We start from the raw sequence: 20677 nt of genomic DNA, 5'->3' as shown, positions 1-20677 counted from the left end.
CGTGCCTCATCAGCGTCATCATCGATCTGTATTTGGGGGATTCTCGCAGTGTCTGAGGGGAAGGGGATGATGTGCGGCTCACAGTGAGGTGTCTTGGGGGCCGCGTAATTACTACAGCCGACTACCACGCCAGCATACGGAGTACTCTTGATTGAGAACAGGCAGGATTGAGTCCTGCCTTTTTGGACAGCCATGGGTTCCTCCCTCAATATCGCCAAGGTATGTTGATAATTACCGTTATTGTTGGGAATGAAATATTGTATTGTCACAACTGGACTTGTCTTCGTCTTGAACATTCCTAATAATAACAATGTCGATCTACATACTAATGAGCTCCTTCCCGCAAGACACTTTTCATCCCCGCCCTCATCTCGCTCGTCCTCTACGTGCTCCTGTCCTACTTGATCATCCCATTCTTCCGACGATACCGTCAACGCTACGCCCAGTATCTGCCGCTGCATACCATCTCCGCCCAAACGTCGACCATCCGCGAACGGGCCGCCGATGCCCTGATGCATTTCTTTCTTCCGTCAACATGGCGGCGAAGAGCTGGGATGAGTGATGACCATAACGACGCCGTCAGCATCTATGACGAAGAGGGCGAGAATATGGTGGGGATGGACATGGACCCTGCGCGGCGGGCCGCATTGGAGAGACGACGGAGTAGCGCGGGTGACAACCAGGTCCGCCTAAGCCGGGACCTGGAAGAGGGTTTCATGGATGACAGTGAGGAGGACGAAGAGGAAGGGGAAGGGAATCGAGGGCGATCGTCGCAGCCCCGGCGATGACGGAACCTTCAGACACATTTTTGAGGTTATTAGCGGTTGTTTCTATTCTGTGCACCAGCGTGGCGTTAGGGAAGGTCTAGACCTGGTTTGCATGTTTTATTTTTCTTCAGGCAGGTCAAATTGCATATATCGGCGCTGTCGCCATATAACTTGGAAGTGTCATCCCATTAGTTGATTGAAATATCAATCTTTTCGCAAACGAAGTGAATCTTATCGCAGCTGAACCAACGAGTAAAGCAGCGTTTGCCTTACTATCTCGGGGCGAGTATTCTGGGCTCCGTTGTGTCTGTTCTAAACATCAGGGTTTAACAACGAAGAAACATATAATATACAGACTATTCCCGGTGGAGGAGGGGGAAGAAGATAAGGCAGCATTTCAATTATATTTGTACAAAATATTCTTCATTCGCAACAGCCACATCACTGTTGCGAAACCCAGTATTTTCGTCTGCATGATCGAGATAGGTCGTTGGCACCTGTTGCCTCATCTGACTCCTTCCAGTGAATTCTACTACGTCGGAATCGACATGCTTAACAGCAGCCATGTTTTCGCCGTCTGGCGCACTCGTAAGAAAAGGATATTGTGCGGGCTCTGTAGATAGATATAATCTCACTTTGGTCACTTCAAGTTCAAGATAATGCAAGTTGGAGAACGATGAATCGTCTTGACTTACTGCGACTGACGCCCGGATGATCGTATCCAACAACACCGACAGACATGGCGTCTTGCTGAGGATAGTAGTGATCAAAGTCTAAGAGGTTTCCGTGATTGGTAGTCATTGGCGTATCGCTGCGAGTAGTGTAGGGTGTAGAGGCAAAGATCGTTGATGACCACTCTTCTAAATCAAGCCCCGAATGGAAGCAAGGAGGAGCTGATAGACATCTCTCATCGTAAGGCGGTTCGAGTTGCGGTTCAACACTACCCGTACTGAGTGGTAGGACACGATCCTGGCTTGTAGAAGGTGGTTCTTGTATCTGTCGACGAGACGGAAGTGGTGCCGGCATCTCCAAGCTGGTTTGGTCTATTCTAGAAGATGAGCCTTCCACGTGTGCATCACGGTCATTGTCACGGGTATTGCGCCTCTTGCTTATTTGTGTCAGCTGTCTGTCTCTAAGACAGTGTATGAGCAATCAGGTTCGTAATCGACGCAATCACTTTCATCAAATCCAGAGCAAATACCTGTTTTTCGCATCAAGTCCGGTTCGTCCTGGGAAGTAGGTATCGACAATCTGCTTCCAGGATCTTCCGTACTGCCTGATGGCAAGCAGGAGGCGGCGGTCCTAACGCGGACTTCGTATGAGTTATTCGTCCGAGAAAATGGTAAGATTGTAAGATCGCTTACCTCCTCCTGGGTCCATGGGCTGCGGATGATACTCGGATTCAAGGCGTCATTCCAGCGTTTGAAAGCACTCTGTCGGTGTCTCGAGTAAGCAGGTAACTCGATATGGCAAACTTCGCTGTGGGAGAGACAACGTACGGTCTCCATTCCTGGTGCCAACCACCTGTGCCACACGTGCCCAGCTGATATCCCCGTCAGCGCGCTAATCTTGACAGATGACATTTCTGCCGCAGAATCTTCCCTGCATCACTCACTGTTTCCCGTAACGGCGAATACCAGCCTTGAGCAGCTCGTCTTCAGCCGGCGACCAAGCCCCGAGGTTCATACTCGCTGCCACACGGTAATGCCAGCGCTTGCGACAATCCTTGTTATTGCGGCCGGGCAGATACGACGCAATGACCCGCCAGTCGACTTTGTCGTTCTCTGTGGAAGATGAGAGAGATCTGAATTAGCATCTAGTGCTTCACAAAGGATTCAATCAAGCAAACCGGTGAGAATGTTCCTACCGTACGCCTGGACAAGTGTCCTGAGAATGTTGTCTTCTTCTAGACTCCATAGCCTTCGGGACTTGCTCATGGTGTTGTCTGTTTCTACAGCTGATATCCGGTCTTAGCTGCGTGTTGTAACGGAGCTGTATCGATACAATTGAAGCGTGAAACCCAGGACAGCACCGTCCATGGCAGGAATCATCGATTATATACGAAATCATTGCTTCGGATGGACGTCATCTCAGGAAATAAAGAAATAAAGAGACGACGACACTGGCCGGGCGTGATTCCTACGAAAAAGGCGATTGGAATCCAATACAATGCCACGCGACGACTTTAAGTGCTTAGTGCATGTATGTGCACTGTCGCGTGTTTGACGGCAGAGCTGACCTCGTATGAGAACATGCTGGATGAATAGAACTCCGACTGGAAGCAGTTGAACAACCGGGCCATGGCCTCAACCAGATCAACGGGCAGCTGCAGGAGCGGACGACGAGGAATCAGCCCCCGCTGGCAGACTGTCGCCATTGGCAAGGAGGGCATAAGCAGCAATTAACAATCGATTTCATTGTCCGTGTGCATGTTAATGAAATCTTCTTCGAGCTGAAGGATGCGGCGAAAAGCATGATCACAGAGCTCAGAGGTCTCAATCGGCAAAGTGTATTTCCGCACTGTTTGCTATCAATCGACTTCATTTAAGGTTACGGAGTACTTCGTCGATCGGCGATTCGAATTAGGCTCTCTCGTCATCCCCGGTTGATCTACCACGTGTACTACAGACGTTCTGCGTGCTTCTGTCCACGGGACAATCAGATGTGTTTTCTGGTTCCGCTGGCAGTTCCATACGGACTACCTAGCGAAATAGAAGCCTCCTAAAAGATCTTGAGGGGTTTCTCCTGATAACAATGGGGAAAGAAAGCAGTTGTATCACTCAGTTAAGTGCATACTCCGTACCTTCTGGATAAGATAACATATTCAATGTATCAGATCCGAGATCAGGGTACAGACATTTATACATCATATCGCTCGGGCCACTGCGAGGTGGAGACTGGCCAATCCTGTTGGATCCAGCTGGCCGGGACCAATCAGCGGGCGTTCCAAACATGCAGTCCCTGACTATTGAACATGTCTGCAATCTGGTTGGTCAGTCATAAACAAACCGCCTTAGGATTGTTTGCATAAAGTTTGGATTTTAATAACATCGATTGCTCCTGCCTTGATAGATGAAGTAGCCATAAAAAACATCATCTTCTCTATATATACATGCAAAACTAACTGATCATCAAAATTGCCTTCGTTAACGCCGTGCTCATCGCGAAGGAATCACCAGGATATACATTTTTACCGCACACCCCCAATACTCCAGAGTATACAGGAGTTGCGGTATCAGAAGACATAGCAGAAATGCCTGTCTATGCTCCAATGGCATTCTTGACCCATTTCTCCAGTCCTCCCTTCGCAATGATCTCTTGCACATTCGGGGGAAGCTCTCCGACCCGGTGCGTCCATTTCGACCCGCCTTCGCCTTCCTGGACCTCAATGCGGCTGCGGCGCACATCCCAGGTCAGCGTCCATCCCGTTCGGCGGGTGAGCACCTTTTCTCCATCCTTGGCTGGGAAGGTCTCCCGCAGGCGGTGGATCAGTCGAGGAACCTCGAGTCCCATCAAGGCATTGTTGATGCTGTTCCGCGAGAAGATGTTGCCAAAACTGCCCGACACGACAAGCGGGATCTTCTTGGCAAGAATGGCGGTTGCAGCCTGCTCTCTCGAGCTGCCGCACCCAAAGTTGAATCCAGACACCAGAATATCGCCTTCCTTGGCGATGGAAGAGAAGGCCGGGTCGTAGTTCGACATGCAGACCTCGGCCATGGTCTCAACAGGCACATTGTCCTGGTACGTATACTTGCCGGGATAGATGCCATCCGTGTTGATATTGTCTGCATCGCAGAAGACAATCTCCCCGGAGATCCGCTCAGGGAACCCCGGATACACTTCCGTCAGTGCACCATCGTCCGCCTCGTCCTTTCCCTTGGCTTCTTGCGCTTCTGGGGAGAATCGCTGTTCGCCATCAGCGATCATCTCATCCAGCTGTCCGATGACTTTCTCAATAGCCTCCTCGGCAGTGATCATGCGATCCTCCTCCTTAATTCCGTCGCCTTCACCCCGGACAACACCGGACCAACCTTCTGGCTTCTGATACCAGCCGGGTCCGCTGATCTTCCCGTTCAGAGCGCTGGCTGCAACGACCTCCGGGCTTCCCAAGTACGCCTTGGCCTCGGTGCTGCCCATGCGGCCCTTGAAGTTGCGGTTGGACGCGCTGATGCCGACCTCGCCAGGCTCAAGGAGACCTGTCCCAAGTCCGATGCAGGGTCCGCAACCAGCGGGGAGCGCCTGAGCGCCGGCTTCGAGAAGAACCTGCCAGTCGCCGGCATCTTCCGCGGTCTGCTGCTCAGGCAGCGAAGCCGCCGCGATGTAGAATTTGACACCGTCGGCAATCTTTGGAATCTGGCCACCGTTCTTCTCGGCAGCGTCGCGGAAGACTTTTGCAGCAGCGGCGATGTCCGAGGCTCGAGAATTGGTACATGAGACCAGGTACGCCTTGTCCACCTTGATATTCTGGGCCTCCAATTCGTTCAGCGGCGTGGCTACTTTCACCGAGTTCGGTCCCGATACGTAGGGAGAAAGCGTGGAGAGATCCAAGAAAAGCTCCTTGGCGTATTTAGCACCCTTATCAGCGGTCAAAGGATTTGCAAACAGCTCGTCCAACCGCGGGTGGGTGAAGTGCTTGGCAGCAAGGGTCTTGTAGGGCCCGTCGGCCAGACCCATAGCGGCAGTCGTTGCCTTTCCTCTCAACCAGCCCTTCAACACGTTGTCAATGGGGAAGAGACCCGAAAGAGCGCCCCATTCGGTCGTCATGTTGGCGATGGTCAAGCGGTCGTCCACGGAAAGACTGCGCATGGTCTCCTCGGAACCGGTGAATTCAATGGCGTGGTTGAGAACGTCGTCCTTGTCAAACAGACCGCACAGGGCGACAATGACATCCTTTCCGGTCACACCCGGTGGCAGGACGCCGGTGAAAGTCACCTTCGCAACCGGGGGGATCTGCCACCACGTCTTGCCCGTAGCCCAGATACTAGCACCATCCGTCCGGACAATGGGCGTTCCCAGACAACCAACTCCTCCATACATGTTGGTGTGACTGTCGGAGGCGACAACCAACGTCCCGGGCCAGGCAAAACCCTCTTCGACCATGATCTGATGGCCAATGCCTCGTCCGGCGGGATAGAACTCGACACCGTGTTGCTTCGCGAACTCCTCGATCTGGCGGTACTTCTGCAGGTTCTTCTCGCTCTTGTTCTGGACATCGTGGTCGAGGGTCATGATGATCTGGTTGGGGTCATGCAGCTTCGAGGCGCCAATGGACATGAACTTCAGGGCCACGGGCCAGGAGTTGTCGTGGGTCATGCATCGGTACGGCGCAATGGTCACATAGTCACCGGAACGGACGAACTTGCCCTCAGGCAGGCCGACGGAGAATTTCTGGACGATCTTCTCGGTGAGGGTCTGGGGCATGGGCGGGTTCTTGAGGGAAGCCAGGTGCGCCGCAGCACTGGGGTTCTCGAGCTGGGTATGGAAGACATCCTGCGCGAGAAATCTCGACGAGGAAAAGGCGCGCAGCCGAACGGCAGCAAGCAGCGAACGCCGCAGGAGCGTCGCATGCCTGCTGTGACTGAATTGCATTGGCTTGGGCTATGTCTCGTTAGCAGATGAACTGACGGCAATTGTCTGTCTCGCTGAGACAACCACAACGACTCACTATCATTGTGTCTGGCAGGAAGACTGTTGGCCTCCTGTCTTGTCTTTTCCAATCCTGCCGACGAAAGATCCAGCAAATGAACGCGCTCGTAATTTGCATTAAATTTTCCGGGGAAGAACGAGCAAACGCGGCAAACGCGCCAAGAGCTCCGCGATCGGAGATTAGCCGGCCATCGGGTGCGTCTTCGGAGCTGCAAAGCATTCAAATATACGAGTATCGTCTTTTTTATTTGTTTTTCTGCAGCGTAGCATGTATAGGATCAATTGCATCCATATGTTGGCAATGTTCAATCTCCATTGTGGTGGCCCAGGTACAATACCCTTGCTGGAGTATTGACCTTGGAAGCAAGCCCGTACTCTATACGTAATACTACTGGCGTCCCAGCACGAATGCTCGAACAATGGCGTATTTCGCAAGGAAATAAAAACCAAAAATATGCAAACTCAACTCAATCACTGAATTAGCAATGGCTGAGAAATGAAACCTTACTTACTCGTACTTCGCATGCTGCTCTAATCTGCAATAGCTAAGCGTTTATACTTCGGTGACTCACCGGCGTGATCCCGGAACGGAAAAAATCCAGGCGTACAAAAAATAGAGGTCCGTACATACCTTGCAGGTGTTCTTTTATCTCCCACTCTCTTGTTTTCTTGCAATTGTTTGAGGACAGATTTTATATCTGTGCTCTTAGTCCAGTGAATATATCTGCCTTTCTTGTACTGTACATCCCCGCACTCCATATATCCTATATCCATCACCTGAAGACTGACCCCGCCAGAGCCCCGCGCCGTACTGTACATACACCTCCATTGCAATACCTAACACCTCAACAACCGCCACATCCATTGCAACAATCCCAGCATGCCTAGCAGGCAGGAGGTCGCCTACTTCGGCGCGGGCCCTGCCCCGCTGCCCACCTCCGTCATCGAAGCCGGCGCAAAGGCGTTCGTCAACTACAACGACAGCGGCCTGGGTCTCGCCGAGATCTCCCACCGGTCCCCGACCGCCAACCAGATCCTGGCCGACACGAAAGCGAGCCTGACGACCTTGCTTGATATCCCGGACAACTATGAGATCCTGTTCATGCAGGGCGGCGGCAGCGGGGAGTTTTCGGCCGTGGTGCAGAACTTAGTCAGCGTCTTTGTCGAGCGCCGCCGCCGGCGGGCCGAGGCGAACATCCTGAAGGCCAACCCGAACGAGGACCCGGCCCGCGTGGAGGAGCTCGTCTTGGAGCGGCTGAAGAAGGAGATCGACGAGGAGCTGAAGCTCGACTATATTGTAACCGGCTCGTGGTCCCTCAAGGCGTCGCAGGAGGCAGCGCGACTGGTCGGGCCCAAGTACGTCAACGTCGCCGTGGACGCGAGGAAGGCCAACGACGGCAAATTCGGCAAGATCCCGCCGGAGGAGACGTGGTCGCTCACGCCGACGAGGCGAGAAGGCGGCAAGGGCTCTGCTTTCGTGTATTTCTGCGACAATGAGACGGTCGATGGCGTCGAGTTCCCGGCGTTCCCCAAGGTCCTGGAACCTCAGGGAGAGGATGAGGAAGACGAGCGATTGGTGGTGGCAGACATGAGCTCCAACTTCCTCAGCAGGAAGGTGGACGTCAGAAAATATGCAGTGATCTTTGTACGTGGCTTCTTAGTCCTGTCTTGCTATGTACGGTGGTGCTTACTTGTATTCTACAGGCCGGTGCGCAGAAGAACGTCGGTGTAACGGGCATCACCATCGTGATCGTTCGAAAATCCCTTCTTCCACCGCAGACCGCCACGCCTCCAGCATCCTTACTCCAGAAACTGAACATCGGCGGCGTCCCGGGACCCATCGTGTTCGACTACGCCACGATCGCCAAGAACAACTCGCTCTACAACACGCTGCCCATCTTCAACCTGTGGGTCGCGGGCCAGGTCATGGCGGAGCTGGTCAACACCTTCGGCACGAAAAAGGTCAGCGGCCAGGAGGAGATCGCTGCCCGCAAGGCGCAGCTGATCTACGCCGCGCTCGACAAGTACCCGCACGTCTACCACGTCGTGCCGGACAAGAGCGTCCGGAGCCGGATGAACATCTGCTTCCGCGTCTACGGCGGCGATGCCGACAAGGAGAAGGAGTTCCTGGCCGGCGCTGAAAAGCGCCTGCTCCTGGGCCTCAAGGGTCACCGGAGCGTGGGCGGTATCCGAGCGAGCAATTACAACGCAGTGCCTCTGGAGAATGTCGAGAGGCTGGTCAAGTATCTGGAAGACTATGCCACTGGCCAGTACTAATAACAACTTCTCACAAGTTCATCTGATTTAATGCGCTTTTTTTTTGGCGTTTGGGTCCCACAGGAAAAGTGAATCTCAACAGGTATATCTTGGGTATTGAAGTCAACTCTACATGTACAAAAACATCGGAATCCCTTCAACCGGACTCCACCGCTATGCTATGCTATCATGATTTGAAGAATTCGATAAGACGGATAATGGTAATGATTCTCGCCTCATAGCTTCCACACAGTCCAGCCTTGGAGATCAAGTTCTTTGATGATCCCTTGAACTGGGCCCTGAAGCTGTCGACCCCCACCCCATATCTTGGGTCCGGCCATATAGCTTATGAATCCTTCTGGCCCGGAGACTAGAATCATCCTCTTCTGCGGGCTGCCTGAAGAAGAGACTGACTCAACGAAGTCACGGATATCCTTCTTACTGATGAAGCTGTTCTCCTCATCGACGAAATAATCAACAGTAAGCTGGCCAGGGTATTGTGATTTCAGGGTCTGCAGTTCCCGCACGACGGCACCCGTGGTAGCTGGAGCTGGCGACGTCGACGACGACGAGGGAGAGCTGGGTTTCGTGGAACCTCCAAACTTCCACCACGACGATTTCGTGGGTGCGTCGGTGCTGGTGTCGCTCACACCACCCAAGCAATCCTCTCTCTTCCTGCTAGCCCAAAGAATGTGCATCCGTGGTTTCCTGGTATCCGTGGTGCGTCTCAGAAGCGTATAAGCTGCTTGTAGAGCTGGGGCGATTCCTGTCCCACCGGCAATGAACAGAATATCCTGCACGTCAGAAGGGATCGGGCATTCCGTCTGTGGCCCTCGTATCTCGATCTCCGCTCCTATCTCAAGGCCGTGGAGGTAGCGGGATACTTCTCCATGAGGATCTCGCCGGATAAGAAACCGCAGTGACTCGTCCCCCTCGGATTGACTATCCCCACCATTCGATCCCTCCCCTACTGGAGGAAGAGGCGTGTAGTCTCTCCCAATCTGCAACTGGGGCTGTTTGAACATGACACTCCACACTCCCGTCTGCCATGCGGATTCGTACGTTTCCCGGTTGTGTCCCGGTCTGACGGGATCAAGTGTGAAAATGCTGTTCGTCGACGACACGGGCTGCCTGGAGACAAGCCTGTAGTGAGCAAAGGTTAGGGGATTTAGAGTCGTGTTTCCAGCATCTTGTTTCGATCGGATGTAGGCTCCAATTGCCCCCGCGGCCACAGTCACGACCGTGACGCGGAGCCAAGTGTGCTTCTTCAGCGATGCGCTGGCGGAGGAGCCATGGCGCCGCGGTGGGTGGGAGAGAGGGACAGACAACCCCCCAGCTCTTCTGCAAAATCGAAGAGGATGACCGCGCGACCACAGCCCCGGGCCAGGGATTCGCACTGTCATGGGTGGCAGGTCCGTGCCGAACAGAAGCAAAAGAATGACGCTGCGAGGCGAATTGCGGTTGAGGGTGGCCGGCGATGCTTGATTGGCAGGAGCGACGCTAGCCCCGTTAGTCGCCCGCGATCGTCGTCCACCGCCGTCATGAATATTATTATTCTCCCAGACTGCCGGCTCCTTGCTTGAATCCCCATTTAAACCAGAGACCTGCGAGTCTCTCGGGTTTATTTGTTCTATTCTCTTCTGCGGCCGTTACCCTTTGATTGATCCTCCTTGAACGCTGGCCTCTTCTCGCTTGTTTCCTGGGATGGCGTCCTCGATCTGCTGCACCTGTCGCTTCTAATTCCTCTTCGCCAAACAATGTCTCGAGTCGCCTTACCCGCAGAAAGGCCGCCCGCAGGCCATCCGCCTCGAGACTCGCTGGAGCTTGCGTCTCTCGCCTCGTCTTCGTCTCCTGAGTCGGTGGGTCGTTCGTCAATTGCCTCGTCTCGGTCCGGAGTCGCCTCGTCACGCAAGCTGTCGCTGGAGGCCGATGACCCTCTCTCGAACGCGAATGATGCACTGGAATCCGGTCGCCCGCGTTCTGGCCGTACATATTCCGTCTCCTCTGCATTCGACTTCGGAAGCAACTTGTTCCCACTTTCGCAGACCGCTGGCGGTTATGCGCCTCTCGGCGCTCCATCCCTGGTCTCGCTGGACCGTCATCACGGCCTAATCGATGGATCGTTGGAGAAGCATAAATCGCTAACATATCTGAATGGTCTCTCCCTTATTGTTGGTCTCATAATAGGCTCGGGAATCTTTTCGTCTCCGAGCCAGGTGAACGCAAACGCTGGATCAATTGGCGCATCGCTTATCGTGTGGGTCGTGGCTGGTCTCCTAGCATGGACCGGGGCAGCAAGCTACGCAGAGTTGGGAGGCGCAATCCCGCTCAACGGTGGGGCGCAGGTGTATCTCTCCAAGATCTTTGGAGAACTCATGGGATTTCTCTTCGCCTGGTGTGCTGTGTTTGTGCTGAAACCCGGTTCTGCGGCGATCATCTCCATTATCTTTGGAGAGTACGTCGTGCGAGCAGTCGTTGGGGCCGACGTGGAGCTGGTCAATCCATGGATCAACAAGGGCGTCGGTCTTCTGGGGCTCTTCATCGTGACCTTCCTAAACTGTGTGTCCACGAAGTTGGGGACCCGTATTGGAGACATCTTCATGTTCTTCAAGTTCATTGCGCTGCTCGGGGTCACGGTGACAGGAATTGTGGTCGCCGCCACTGGGCTTTCTTCCAAGGGGAAAGCGAGTCAGGATTGGAAAAATATGGGCTGGTTCGAGGGTACGAGCACCGATATTTCCGGCTGGGCTGTGGCCTTGTACGCGGGGTTGTGGGCGTTTGATGGCTGGGATAACGTATGTTACCCTCCCGTTTTCCATGCGGGGTGTTGTCTTCTAACTACTAGGGCAGACCAACTATGTTACTGGCGAATTCAAGAATGCGAATCGAGATCTTCCTCGGGTCATTCACACCGCAATGCCACTCGTCATAGTTTGCTACCTACTGGCCAACGTCTCGTATTTCTTTGTCCTCCCTCTCTCGACTATCGAGAAGAGCAACACGGTAGCGGTTCAGTTCGGCGCAAAGGTGTTTGGACCCGTTGGTGCTCTCATCCTGGCCATCGTGGTCTCTGCCAGCTGTTTTGGCGCATTAAATGCCACGATATTTACCAGTGGAAGGCTGGTCTATGTCGCTGGAAAGGAGGGGTATTTGCCCTCGATGTTTGGGAATATTGGATTTGGGAAATCCGACAGCACGACTGGTAGTCGGTTGCAGCATCGTTCTTGGTTCCGCAAGATGCTTTCACGTTTGGTTGGAGATGATATTGGGATCGGATACACGCCCATCAATGCTATGCTGTTTAACGCTGTTCTTGCCGCGGCCTACGTTGTTGTTGGGGAGTTTGGAACCCTAGTCACGTTCTACGGAGTTGCGGGCTACACATTCTACTTTCTCACCGTTTTGGGGCTGATCGTCCTGAGAATCCGTGAGCCTCATTTGGAACGGCCATACCGAACTTGGATTACGACGCCTATCATTTTCTGTTGTGTCAGCTTGTTCCTGCTCAGCCGCGCGGTTATTGCGGAGCCTCTCCAAACCCTGATCGTCGTTGGGTTTGCGGCGGCTGGAATTCCGGTATATTTCTGGCGTATCTATCAGCGAGACGGCAGGACCGATCTTTCTTTGCTGAAATTCTGGAGACGACAGTAAAGCGGAGCCAAAGAATGTTGCTTACGAAAGAACTCTTCTTCATTCCTGCTCGTGCTTTTTTTGGGGGTGATTCGAAGTCACGTACATAATTGATACCCTATGCATATGCGGAGCTGGACCGAGGGATCGGAGCTGGTGACTTTGATGCATTGCGATGGCCACCTAGACAATTGGTGTTATGGCGCATTCAGAGATGTCGATGCATGCCACCGGTATTAGCACAAATATGCATTATATAGTTAGCAATATTAATGATAATCCTATTCATCTGTATTTGCGTTTCCGAAAGGTAGTCTTTGTTGAATACTCAGAAGTTCCTGAGAGGACAAATTCTTTTTTTTCATTGCAATGCGCTCCATAATAGATGAATTCTAAAAAGTCTGATATTGTTGAATAAGCTTGTAAGAGCTTTTCATCTTATAAATATGGACTGTACATCAATTGAATTCACCCATTCAGGTGATCGCCCAGACATGCACGGACCACTGCTTGAATGGGCCGCGGGATTGGCGCGGACGCGTCCATCAATCCGATTAATTAATTTCGCGTTCCAACGAACACCGCTGTTTGCTTGACAGCAAAGACACAACACAGCCTGCTCTTTTCTTATTGTCTGTCAAGCTCAATTAGATTCAGCCTAGACAAAATGGTGCAGGCTGAGTCTTCTGCGGCTGCTGCGCGCAATGGCCCACAAGCCAACACCGCAGGAGCGCCTCCCGACTACGAGTTGCCCTGGTAAGTCCGATTGTTATTGTCTCGAGTTTTACACGGCTATCAGAGACTGATGAAATCGCGGTCTTAGGGTTGAGAAGTATCGTCCTGTGTTTTTAGACGATATCGTTGGAAACACGGAAACGGTGGAACGACTGAAAATCATCGCCAAGGATGGCAACATGCCTCACCTTATCATCTCCGGCATGCCTGGTATCGGAAAGACGACGTCCATATTGTGTCTGGCGAGACAATTGCTGGGCGATGCGTACAAGGAGGCCGTTTTGGAGCTGAACGCGAGTGACGAACGAGGTGCGTCTTACGCCTTGTCTGGGTGTGTTGCGGGAACGGAGTTGGCTAATTCTTGCATGGGGATTAGGTATCGATGTGGTTCGCAGTCGAATAAAGGGGTTTGCTCAGAAAAAGGTCACACTGCCCCCGGGTCGACACAAGATTATAATCCTGGATGAGGCGGATAGGTGAGTGTGAATTTATGTAGTAACTACTGTCGCGGCTGCGCTGATAGCATTCCAGCATGACCCCCGGCGCTCAGCAAGCTCTGCGTCGTACGATGGAAATCTACTCTTCCACCACCCGATTCGCCTTCGCGTGCAACCAATCGAATAAGATTATTGAGCCCCTGCAGTCGCGATGTGCCATCCTCCGTTACGCTCGGTTGACCGATGCGCAAATCGTCAAACGGCTAACGCAGATCTGCGAGGCGGAGAAAGTGCAGTACTCGGAAGACGGGATCGCAGCGCTGGTTTTTAGCGCAGAAGGCGACATGCGACAGGCCATCAACAATCTCCAGAGTACGTGGGCCGGCTTTGGGTTTGTCAGTGGAGATAATGTCTTCCGGGTGGTGGACAGCCCGCATCCGATCAAGGTGCAAGCCATGATCAAGGCCTGTTGGGAGGGCAAGGTTGATGCTGCTCTAGATATACTGAATGAGCTCTGGTATGTCGATGCCGGCCTTCTTTGCCAGTTCTGAGTAAATGCTGATTGCTATCTCACAGGAACCTGGGCTACTCAGCACATGATATCATCAACACGATGTTCCGTGTGACAAAGACCATTCCCACCCTGTCGGAGCACTCCAAGCTCGAGTTCATCAAGGAGATCGGGTTCACCCATATGCGCATCCTGGACGGGGTGCAGAGCCTGCTGCAGCTGAGCGGTTGTGTCGCGAAGCTATGCAAGATCAATATGAAGCCTGAACTCTTTGAGCCTCCCAGATCATAGGCAACCCCTATTTATATCTTCTCTGTTTGCAAATTGCATTGTGTTGGTGTCTGGCGTTTGCATTGGGTTACAATTTACTGTGATAGGACATGGTTTTATTGCGGAGTTACATCGCGGGAAGAGCTGTATACAGAATTGAATGTCCTCCAAAAAACTCATATCTTGTTCATCCTCTGTCCGGAATAGTTTTATGGAAATGCTATCCTAGCTGCAGCTCTGCATGTGGGGGTCACAGTCATAAGTTTCGTTTATTAAATGATTGTATTTAGGCCAGATATTGGCCATATTTAAGCAGATTGCCATTGTTACCTGTGTCGATCGCTGTCGATCGCCGTCTCACGTGCATCGCGGGTCCTGAAACGAAACAGTAATTTCATTTAAGATAATTCTTCAGGTGGCCTTTCAATCAAATTCATCAATTGTCTATGGAGAGTCGCTTCTCTCGTCAGCATGTTTCATCAATTTCTCTAGATTCTTTTTCACGCGCTCCCTAGTCGGTTGTGGTCATAAACCAACATGATTTCCACGCCTCTACTCTCACCATCATCATCATTATCATCATTGCAAACAAACAAAGCATGGCTCCTCCTCTTGCCAGCTCTTGCAATGTCAGCTGTCGCAGTCGACACCAGCTGGCACCCTCCCAGCTCGACGACTGGCATCAACAACCTGGATGAAGTCCTCGACGGCGACGGCGTGTTCGGCTTCATCTTCGATTCGTCCCATACTCCGACCGAGCTGTATGGGCGGTATAATTACTGCAATATGCCGCATGTGCGCCGGACGGAGTATCGGCCGGCGCCGGAGGGGTATGAGCTTGTTTATGTGGAGGTTGTAAGTAAATAGAATGTTTCTCGTTACTTAGGTTTGTCTGCTTTCGATTACTCACTTTCTTAGATCCATCGCCATCACAAGAGAACCCCCAACCAAGCCAATACCTTTCCCGTCGAAGGGTACTCTTGGGACTGTGATGACACGAAACGGTATTACTATGGCCAGCCGATCCCAGGCCATTCCAGTGCCACCACGTTCTGGCAGGTCGATGAGGCCCCTTTGAACCCGTTCACCGTCAGCGGTTTCAACGGCACCTGCTCGTTTCCCCAGATCACGGACGGGGGGCTGGAGGATTCCTGGCAGCACGGCCGAGACCTGTTCGAGGTCTACCACGACCTTCTGGGTTTCCTCCCGGACAATTTCGACGACGCAAGAGTTCAGTTCCGCGTCACGAATAATGGAATCACCAGCCAAGTGGCTGGGATGGTGATCAATGGGATGTATAAGTGGCAGCAAAACGTCCCTCTTCTCGTCCAGGTTTGTCTTTTCGTCGGGTTCTTTGTGATAGGAGCTCTCTTCTGACAGATATAAACAGAGAGATTCAATTGATTCTCTCGACCCGGCGTATTCCTGTCCCGCAGGACAGGCCATGTTTCGCACAATAACTGACGGCCAGACGGAGTCGCCGTGGAAATCGCATCTTACTCGCAGTCAGTTGCTCTTTGACGCCCTTGATGCCATCTCCGGCGTGCCGTCAGACGCGACAGACTGGCATGAGAGTTACGACCATTATTTCGACAACCTGGCTTCTCGACTCTGTCATGGGAAACCCCTTCCCTGTAAGGTGGACGATCCCAGTACATGTATCGACCCCGAGCAAGCCGATGCCGTCTTCCGCCTCGGCCAATTTGAGTATTCCTACATGTACCGGGACGCGCCCGCCTCTCTGGCTGCCAGCTCCGCTATATTCGGGGTATGGATCGGCGAGCTGGCACAGCATATACGGGAGAAGACGACGAGAGACGGCAACGGGCGACCGTCTCCGGTCATCTATCGACACAATATCGCCCATGACGGCAGCCTGGCCAAACTGCTCTCCATCCTGCAGATCGACGAGATGGTCTGGCCGGGAATGGGCGCGGAGGTCGTCTTTGAGCTGTACTAGAAGAAGGACAATGCGGGAGAAAAAGAGTTTGCCGTCCGCGTCCTCTGGGGTGGCCAGGTGATGACGAGCTCCAACCCTGATCTGGGAAAGATGGATATGATCCCAGTCAGAACTCTCTTGGAGTATTTTGATGCGTTGGTTGGGCCGCAAGCAGCGAACGTGCCTGGTCTCTGCCATGCAGAGCAGTAGTTAGACGAGTGTAATTTTCGTATATACATGGTGTGAACTGAGGATGTAATTGCACAGTTAGCATCATTGCCAGTAACCCTAAAGACTATCTGTCGCACACATTCAACAATACTTCCCACAAACTAGTAGTATAGTATACGTATAGATCTCATTGATCTTGAAAACAATCTTCTCGACCAGTGAATACAATCACCATCATCATGTCGGCAAGATAAAGGTATGAATTATTCCCTACCTAAATGTCATGCTGTAGGACTTGTAACCGCACAGACCACATCATACCTACCTAACCCAGCAGATCTGTACAGACAAGTGCATGGCATTGCATTGCATTGCATTGCAAGATAATAGGCTAGATTGCAGAAGTATGCACGCCATGACTGACCCACGGTTAGGAATAACTCGGTAATTATAACCTAGAAAATCGGTGTCATGCCATGCCATGGTAAGCCCTAATAACCACCTACGGTCTACCTAGCTAAGTCTAGATAAGTAACTCGGGAAGGGATTAAGCAGAAAAACAAAAAATTCTCAATTCAAGTCAAGTCACCAGGGCACTCACTGACCAGAATTTAGTATAAATAAAATATTGTATCTATGAACAGAACAGAGAGAGAACATGAAACAAAAGCGGAGAAGTTACTTCTTGGCTGAGTAACATCTTGCCTATATATCTATAATGCTTTTTTCTTCTTTAAGGGAAAAAAAAAGATAGTGCTATGTATACTTAGCTAGGTAGGCAGTAGATAGCGGCTCACATTTTTTTTTTACATTTTTTTTAACTCTATCCTCATTTCAATTTCAGTTTAGGTTCATTTTTTTAGTATTATTATCTCTAGTTTTGGTTTTAGTCTCATGTCTGTGTCAATATTTTGTTTGGGGGGAGGGTGTGAAACGCAACCTGAGACGCAACTCGTAAAAGGGACGGGCCATTGATAAAACTCATGATTGTACTGTACATGCATACATCCTCGAAAAGCTCGGATTATGAAATGCAAGTTACATATTAATGTAATAATTATAGACGATAGTATGTATGTATGTGTAGTACAAACAATATATATGATAAGGTACACGTATTCTAACTAGCTTCGAATGCCTGATTTAGAAACATAGCCAGTCTCGTCAGGAGGAAACAAACTGTCTGCATGTCCAAATTCATGCAATTGCCAAGATATACTATCTATATCTATATCTATATATACGTACGTATGTGTATACGTACTACCGCAGGTATATACGTCGCCGCTCGAGACGAAGCAATCCCAACCCTAACCCGTTTCTGCTGCGTTTCATATCGACCGATCCCTCCTCATCAACCAACCCATCTGCCTCCTACTTACCCATTTTTGATCTCTAGTCTCTCTGCTGCCCTCTTACTGCCAAGCCGTGTCACATATGTATTGTATGGCTTGGCAGGTCGATCGCAACTTGCGTGTGCGGATTGCGTGTACTACAGAGTATAGAGTATGGTACGGAGTAATAGAGCTGAGGTAGATAGGTCAACGCGATTGCTCGATAGTCTACGACAGACACAGCCACGGTTATATCTTCTATATCTGTATAGCCGTTTCTTTCTTTCCTTCTCTTCTCTTTTCTGTTTCCTCTCATAGCTGTTGTTTATTATCTTTTTGTTTTTCACGACTTCTGATTTTTGTTTCTTGAACCCGTTCCCTTTTCTTGCTTTTTTCCTTTTTTTAATTCTTCTTCTGTATTGCCCTTCTTTAAAAGAGAACCTGTCTGAGCTGGCCTCATGACAGCATGACCATGACCACAGCCATGATGAATATGAACATGAATGTCTATCTTCGTCTGCACCCTCTGGTCATCCTATCTGGACTGGCTGCTGCAGCGCATGACCACAGCCAGAGTCAAACCCAAAGCCAAACGACAGGCGGCGGCGGCAATCAAGACAATGACAATGATCAGGCCGGTAATGGTGGTGGTGGCGGCGGGCAGGCTGGTCCAAACATCAGCGCTCAACTCCCCTATATCGTCCTGCTCAGTCTGGGCAGCCTGGTTGCCATCGTCGCCATCTGCCATCTGGCGTCCCGTGTCGCGGCGCATATCCGGAAGCTAGCCTGTCTCAACAACGAGACGCAGCGCTCCTTCGTCCAGCCGAATCCGACCCTGGCCCTGGTGAAGGAGCATCTCGTCTACGCGCCGCTGCTGCGGACCCGCCACAACAATGAGTTCAAGCTCGGCGGGTCTATCAACATGGGCACTGTCCCCGGCAGACTCCCGACCCTGATCATCTGCGGACTGTTCGCGATGAATCTGGCGCTCTTGCTGGTCGATATCCCCTTTTCGGATCCAGAGCAGGAAGTCGCCGGCATGCTGGTCGGCAGAGCAGGCACTCTGACCGTCATCAATCTCTTCCCCCTCGATCTTCATCGCTGGGCGCAATAATATCCTCATCAAGCTGCTGGGCGTCTCGTTCGATACCTTCAATCTGTTCCATCGCTGGCTGGCGAGGATCGTGGTCCTCGAGGCAATCACCCATGCTCTCTCTTATATTATCCCCACGGTACAGAAGGGTAAGTTCTCCTTATGCAGCAGAATCAGGCTTTCTGTATGATGACGACTCCCTGCAGGAGGCTTCGCAGCGTTCCAAAAGTCAGTTCAAGGAAGCACCCACATTTTGACCGGGCTGGTGGTAAGTCTCTTCCAGGACTGACCAACATGTGTTAATCGATGAATAACACGATTCGAACCTGTTCAGACAGTCATCATGTTCGTTACCCTCATGCTGCATTCGTTTTCCGCCCTCCGGCACGCCTTTTACGAAACGTTTCTGCACCTGCATATCCTCCTCGTGGTCGTCGCGCTGGTCGCCGTCTGGTACCATTTGGACGGATATCCGCAGCAGGGCTGGATTGTTGCCGCGATCGGTACGTGGATCGGAGAGGTGAGTATACAACATCCTCAAATGCATTTCTATTGCTGATCGTTGAAGCGAGTCACCCGTCTGGTCATCCTGACGTTCCGAAACATTGGCAACGGAGGAACGACAGCTCTCGTCGAGGCTTTGCCTGGCGACACGCTCCGTGTTTCCCTGAGGATGGCCCGTCCCTGGAAATTCCGCCCGGGCCAGCACCTCTACCTGTATGTGCCGTCGGTTGGCCTGTGGACCTCGCACCCGTTCAGCGTCGCATGGAGCGAGGGACAGGAGACTCTCAGCGAGGATAAGGGCATCGTCATGACCCGCCAGGACCTGCTCGCCACGACGACGCTATCCCTCCTCATCCGGCGCAAGAAGGGCTTCACCGACCGGCTATACAAACGCGCGGCGGGCAGCACCTTTGGCCGCGTGTCGCTGAAGGCATTCGCCGAGGGCCCCTACGGGGGCTTGCACAGCCTCGATTCGTACGGCACGGTCCTGCTCTTCGCCGGCGGCGTGGGCATCACGCACCAGGTCCCCTTCGTGCGACACCTGGTGGCAGGCTTTGCGAACGGCACAGTGGCAACGCGACGACTGGCACTCATCTGGACGGTGCAATCACTCGACCATCTGGAATGGATCCGGCCGTGGATGAAGACGATCGTCGAGATGAGCCGGTGCGAGGAGATCCTCCGCGTGCAGATCTTCATCACCAGGGCTCGCGACGCGGACGAAATCCCCGACAATCGTCCAGGCGCGATCATCACCATGTCCGCCGGCCGGCCGCCCATCGACACGCTGATCGCGTCCGAGGCCAGTCAGCAGGTGGGCGCGATGGTCGTCGTGGTCTGCGGCGCGGGCAGCCTGGGCGACGACGTGCGACGCGTGTGCCGCCAGAGACAGAACGCCAGCCACATCGACTATATGGAAGAGAGTTTCACGTGGTAGTCGTATCGTCGTAGGATAGATTCGATTTCGTAGATGACATGACACTCGTTTGAAATGACAGAGTTCATTCTTTATCCAACTGTATGTACTTTGACGGAGGGAGAGGGTGTTGAAGCGGGAGGCGAACAAATAAATAAATAAATCCACTCACTCAGCTAGCTAGCGAGGTACTTACTTAGAATTCGTCACTCCGATATATCAATTATCGCTCGTTTTATCATCTGATGAGTGGAATTGAGTGATATTACATCGTGCTTATGACTCATGCCTACATTTTAAGACGAGTTGATTGTATTCTTAAGACTAGTTCATTGTTTTCAGGAACGCTCTGTTGTGTTATAACTTATTTCATTTCTTATGCTATGCTATATCTCCCGGGTATGTACATGACTCAGGCCCATGTTATTTGATATCTAGCAGACCGCAATTTATTGCGTAGTCCGGGCT

General features: G+C 52.0%; 8 protein-coding genes across 8 annotated transcripts; 5 read left to right on the top strand and 3 right to left on the bottom strand.

Annotated features, from left to right (window-relative positions):
• Nucleotides 1–1168: 1168 nt before the first annotated feature.
• On the bottom strand, nt 1169–2704 carry T310_6070 (Bas1; the record flags this gene model as incomplete). Its single annotated transcript, XM_013471114.1, has 6 exons — nt 1169–1380; nt 1463–1875; nt 1969–2069; nt 2132–2291; nt 2383–2551; nt 2635–2704. 6 exons carry the CDS (start codon nt 2702–2704, stop codon nt 1169–1171), a joined length of 1125 nt encoding a protein of 374 aa, XP_013326568.1.
• A 1324-nt stretch (nt 2705–4028) lies between these two features.
• T310_6069 (Homoaconitate hydratase) lies at nt 4029–6438 on the bottom strand (the record flags this gene model as incomplete). The annotated part of the gene is made up of 2 exons (XM_013471113.1): nt 4029–6365; nt 6433–6438. 2 exons carry the CDS (start codon nt 6436–6438, stop codon nt 4029–4031), a joined length of 2343 nt encoding a protein of 780 aa, XP_013326567.1.
• Nucleotides 6439–7293: 855 nt separating this feature from the next.
• Nucleotides 7294–8690, top strand: T310_6068 (Phosphoserine transaminase; the record flags this gene model as incomplete). The annotated part of the gene is made up of 2 exons (XM_013471112.1): nt 7294–8058; nt 8118–8690. 2 exons carry the CDS (start codon nt 7294–7296, stop codon nt 8688–8690), a joined length of 1338 nt encoding a protein of 445 aa, XP_013326566.1.
• Nucleotides 8691–8905: 215 nt separating this feature from the next.
• On the bottom strand, nt 8906–10072 carry T310_6067 (Cytochrome c mitochondrial import factor (Cyc2); the record flags this gene model as incomplete). Its single annotated transcript, XM_013471111.1, has 1 exon — nt 8906–10072. The coding sequence occupies one exon, from the start codon at nt 10070–10072 to the stop codon at nt 8906–8908; it is 1167 nt and encodes a 388-aa protein (XP_013326565.1).
• Nucleotides 10073–10426: 354 nt separating this feature from the next.
• Nucleotides 10427–12320, top strand: T310_6066 (Amino acid transporter; the record flags this gene model as incomplete). Its single annotated transcript, XM_013471110.1, has 2 exons — nt 10427–11464; nt 11520–12320. The coding sequence occupies 2 exons, from the start codon at nt 10427–10429 to the stop codon at nt 12318–12320; spliced, it is 1839 nt and encodes a 612-aa protein (XP_013326564.1).
• Nucleotides 12321–12966: 646 nt separating this feature from the next.
• On the top strand, nt 12967–14273 carry T310_6065 (Activator 1 37 kDa subunit; the record flags this gene model as incomplete). The annotated part of the gene is made up of 5 exons (XM_013471109.1): nt 12967–13055; nt 13123–13343; nt 13411–13510; nt 13566–13988; nt 14048–14273. 5 exons carry the CDS (start codon nt 12967–12969, stop codon nt 14271–14273), a joined length of 1059 nt encoding a protein of 352 aa, XP_013326563.1.
• Nucleotides 14274–14789: 516 nt separating this feature from the next.
• T310_6064 (Histidine acid phosphatase family protein) lies at nt 14790–16212 on the top strand (the record flags this gene model as incomplete). The annotated part of the gene is made up of 3 exons (XM_013471108.1): nt 14790–15107; nt 15171–15584; nt 15643–16212. The coding sequence occupies 3 exons, from the start codon at nt 14790–14792 to the stop codon at nt 16210–16212; spliced, it is 1302 nt and encodes a 433-aa protein (XP_013326562.1).
• A 1956-nt stretch (nt 16213–18168) lies between these two features.
• On the top strand, nt 18169–20230 carry T310_6063 (Ferric-chelate reductase; the record flags this gene model as incomplete). The annotated part of the gene is made up of 5 exons (XM_013471107.1): nt 18169–18741; nt 18824–18938; nt 18996–19057; nt 19124–19309; nt 19358–20230. 5 exons carry the CDS (start codon nt 18169–18171, stop codon nt 20228–20230), a joined length of 1809 nt encoding a protein of 602 aa, XP_013326561.1.
• Nucleotides 20231–20677: the final 447 nt, after the last annotated feature.

The sequence above is a fragment of the Rasamsonia emersonii genome, assembly GCF_000968595.1.
Source record: "Rasamsonia emersonii CBS 393.64 chromosome Unknown ctg1118621760359, whole genome shotgun sequence".
Lineage (NCBI taxonomy): Eukaryota > Fungi > Ascomycota > Eurotiomycetes > Eurotiales > Trichocomaceae > Rasamsonia > Rasamsonia emersonii.
This window is presented reverse-complemented; position numbering and strand designations above follow the sequence as displayed.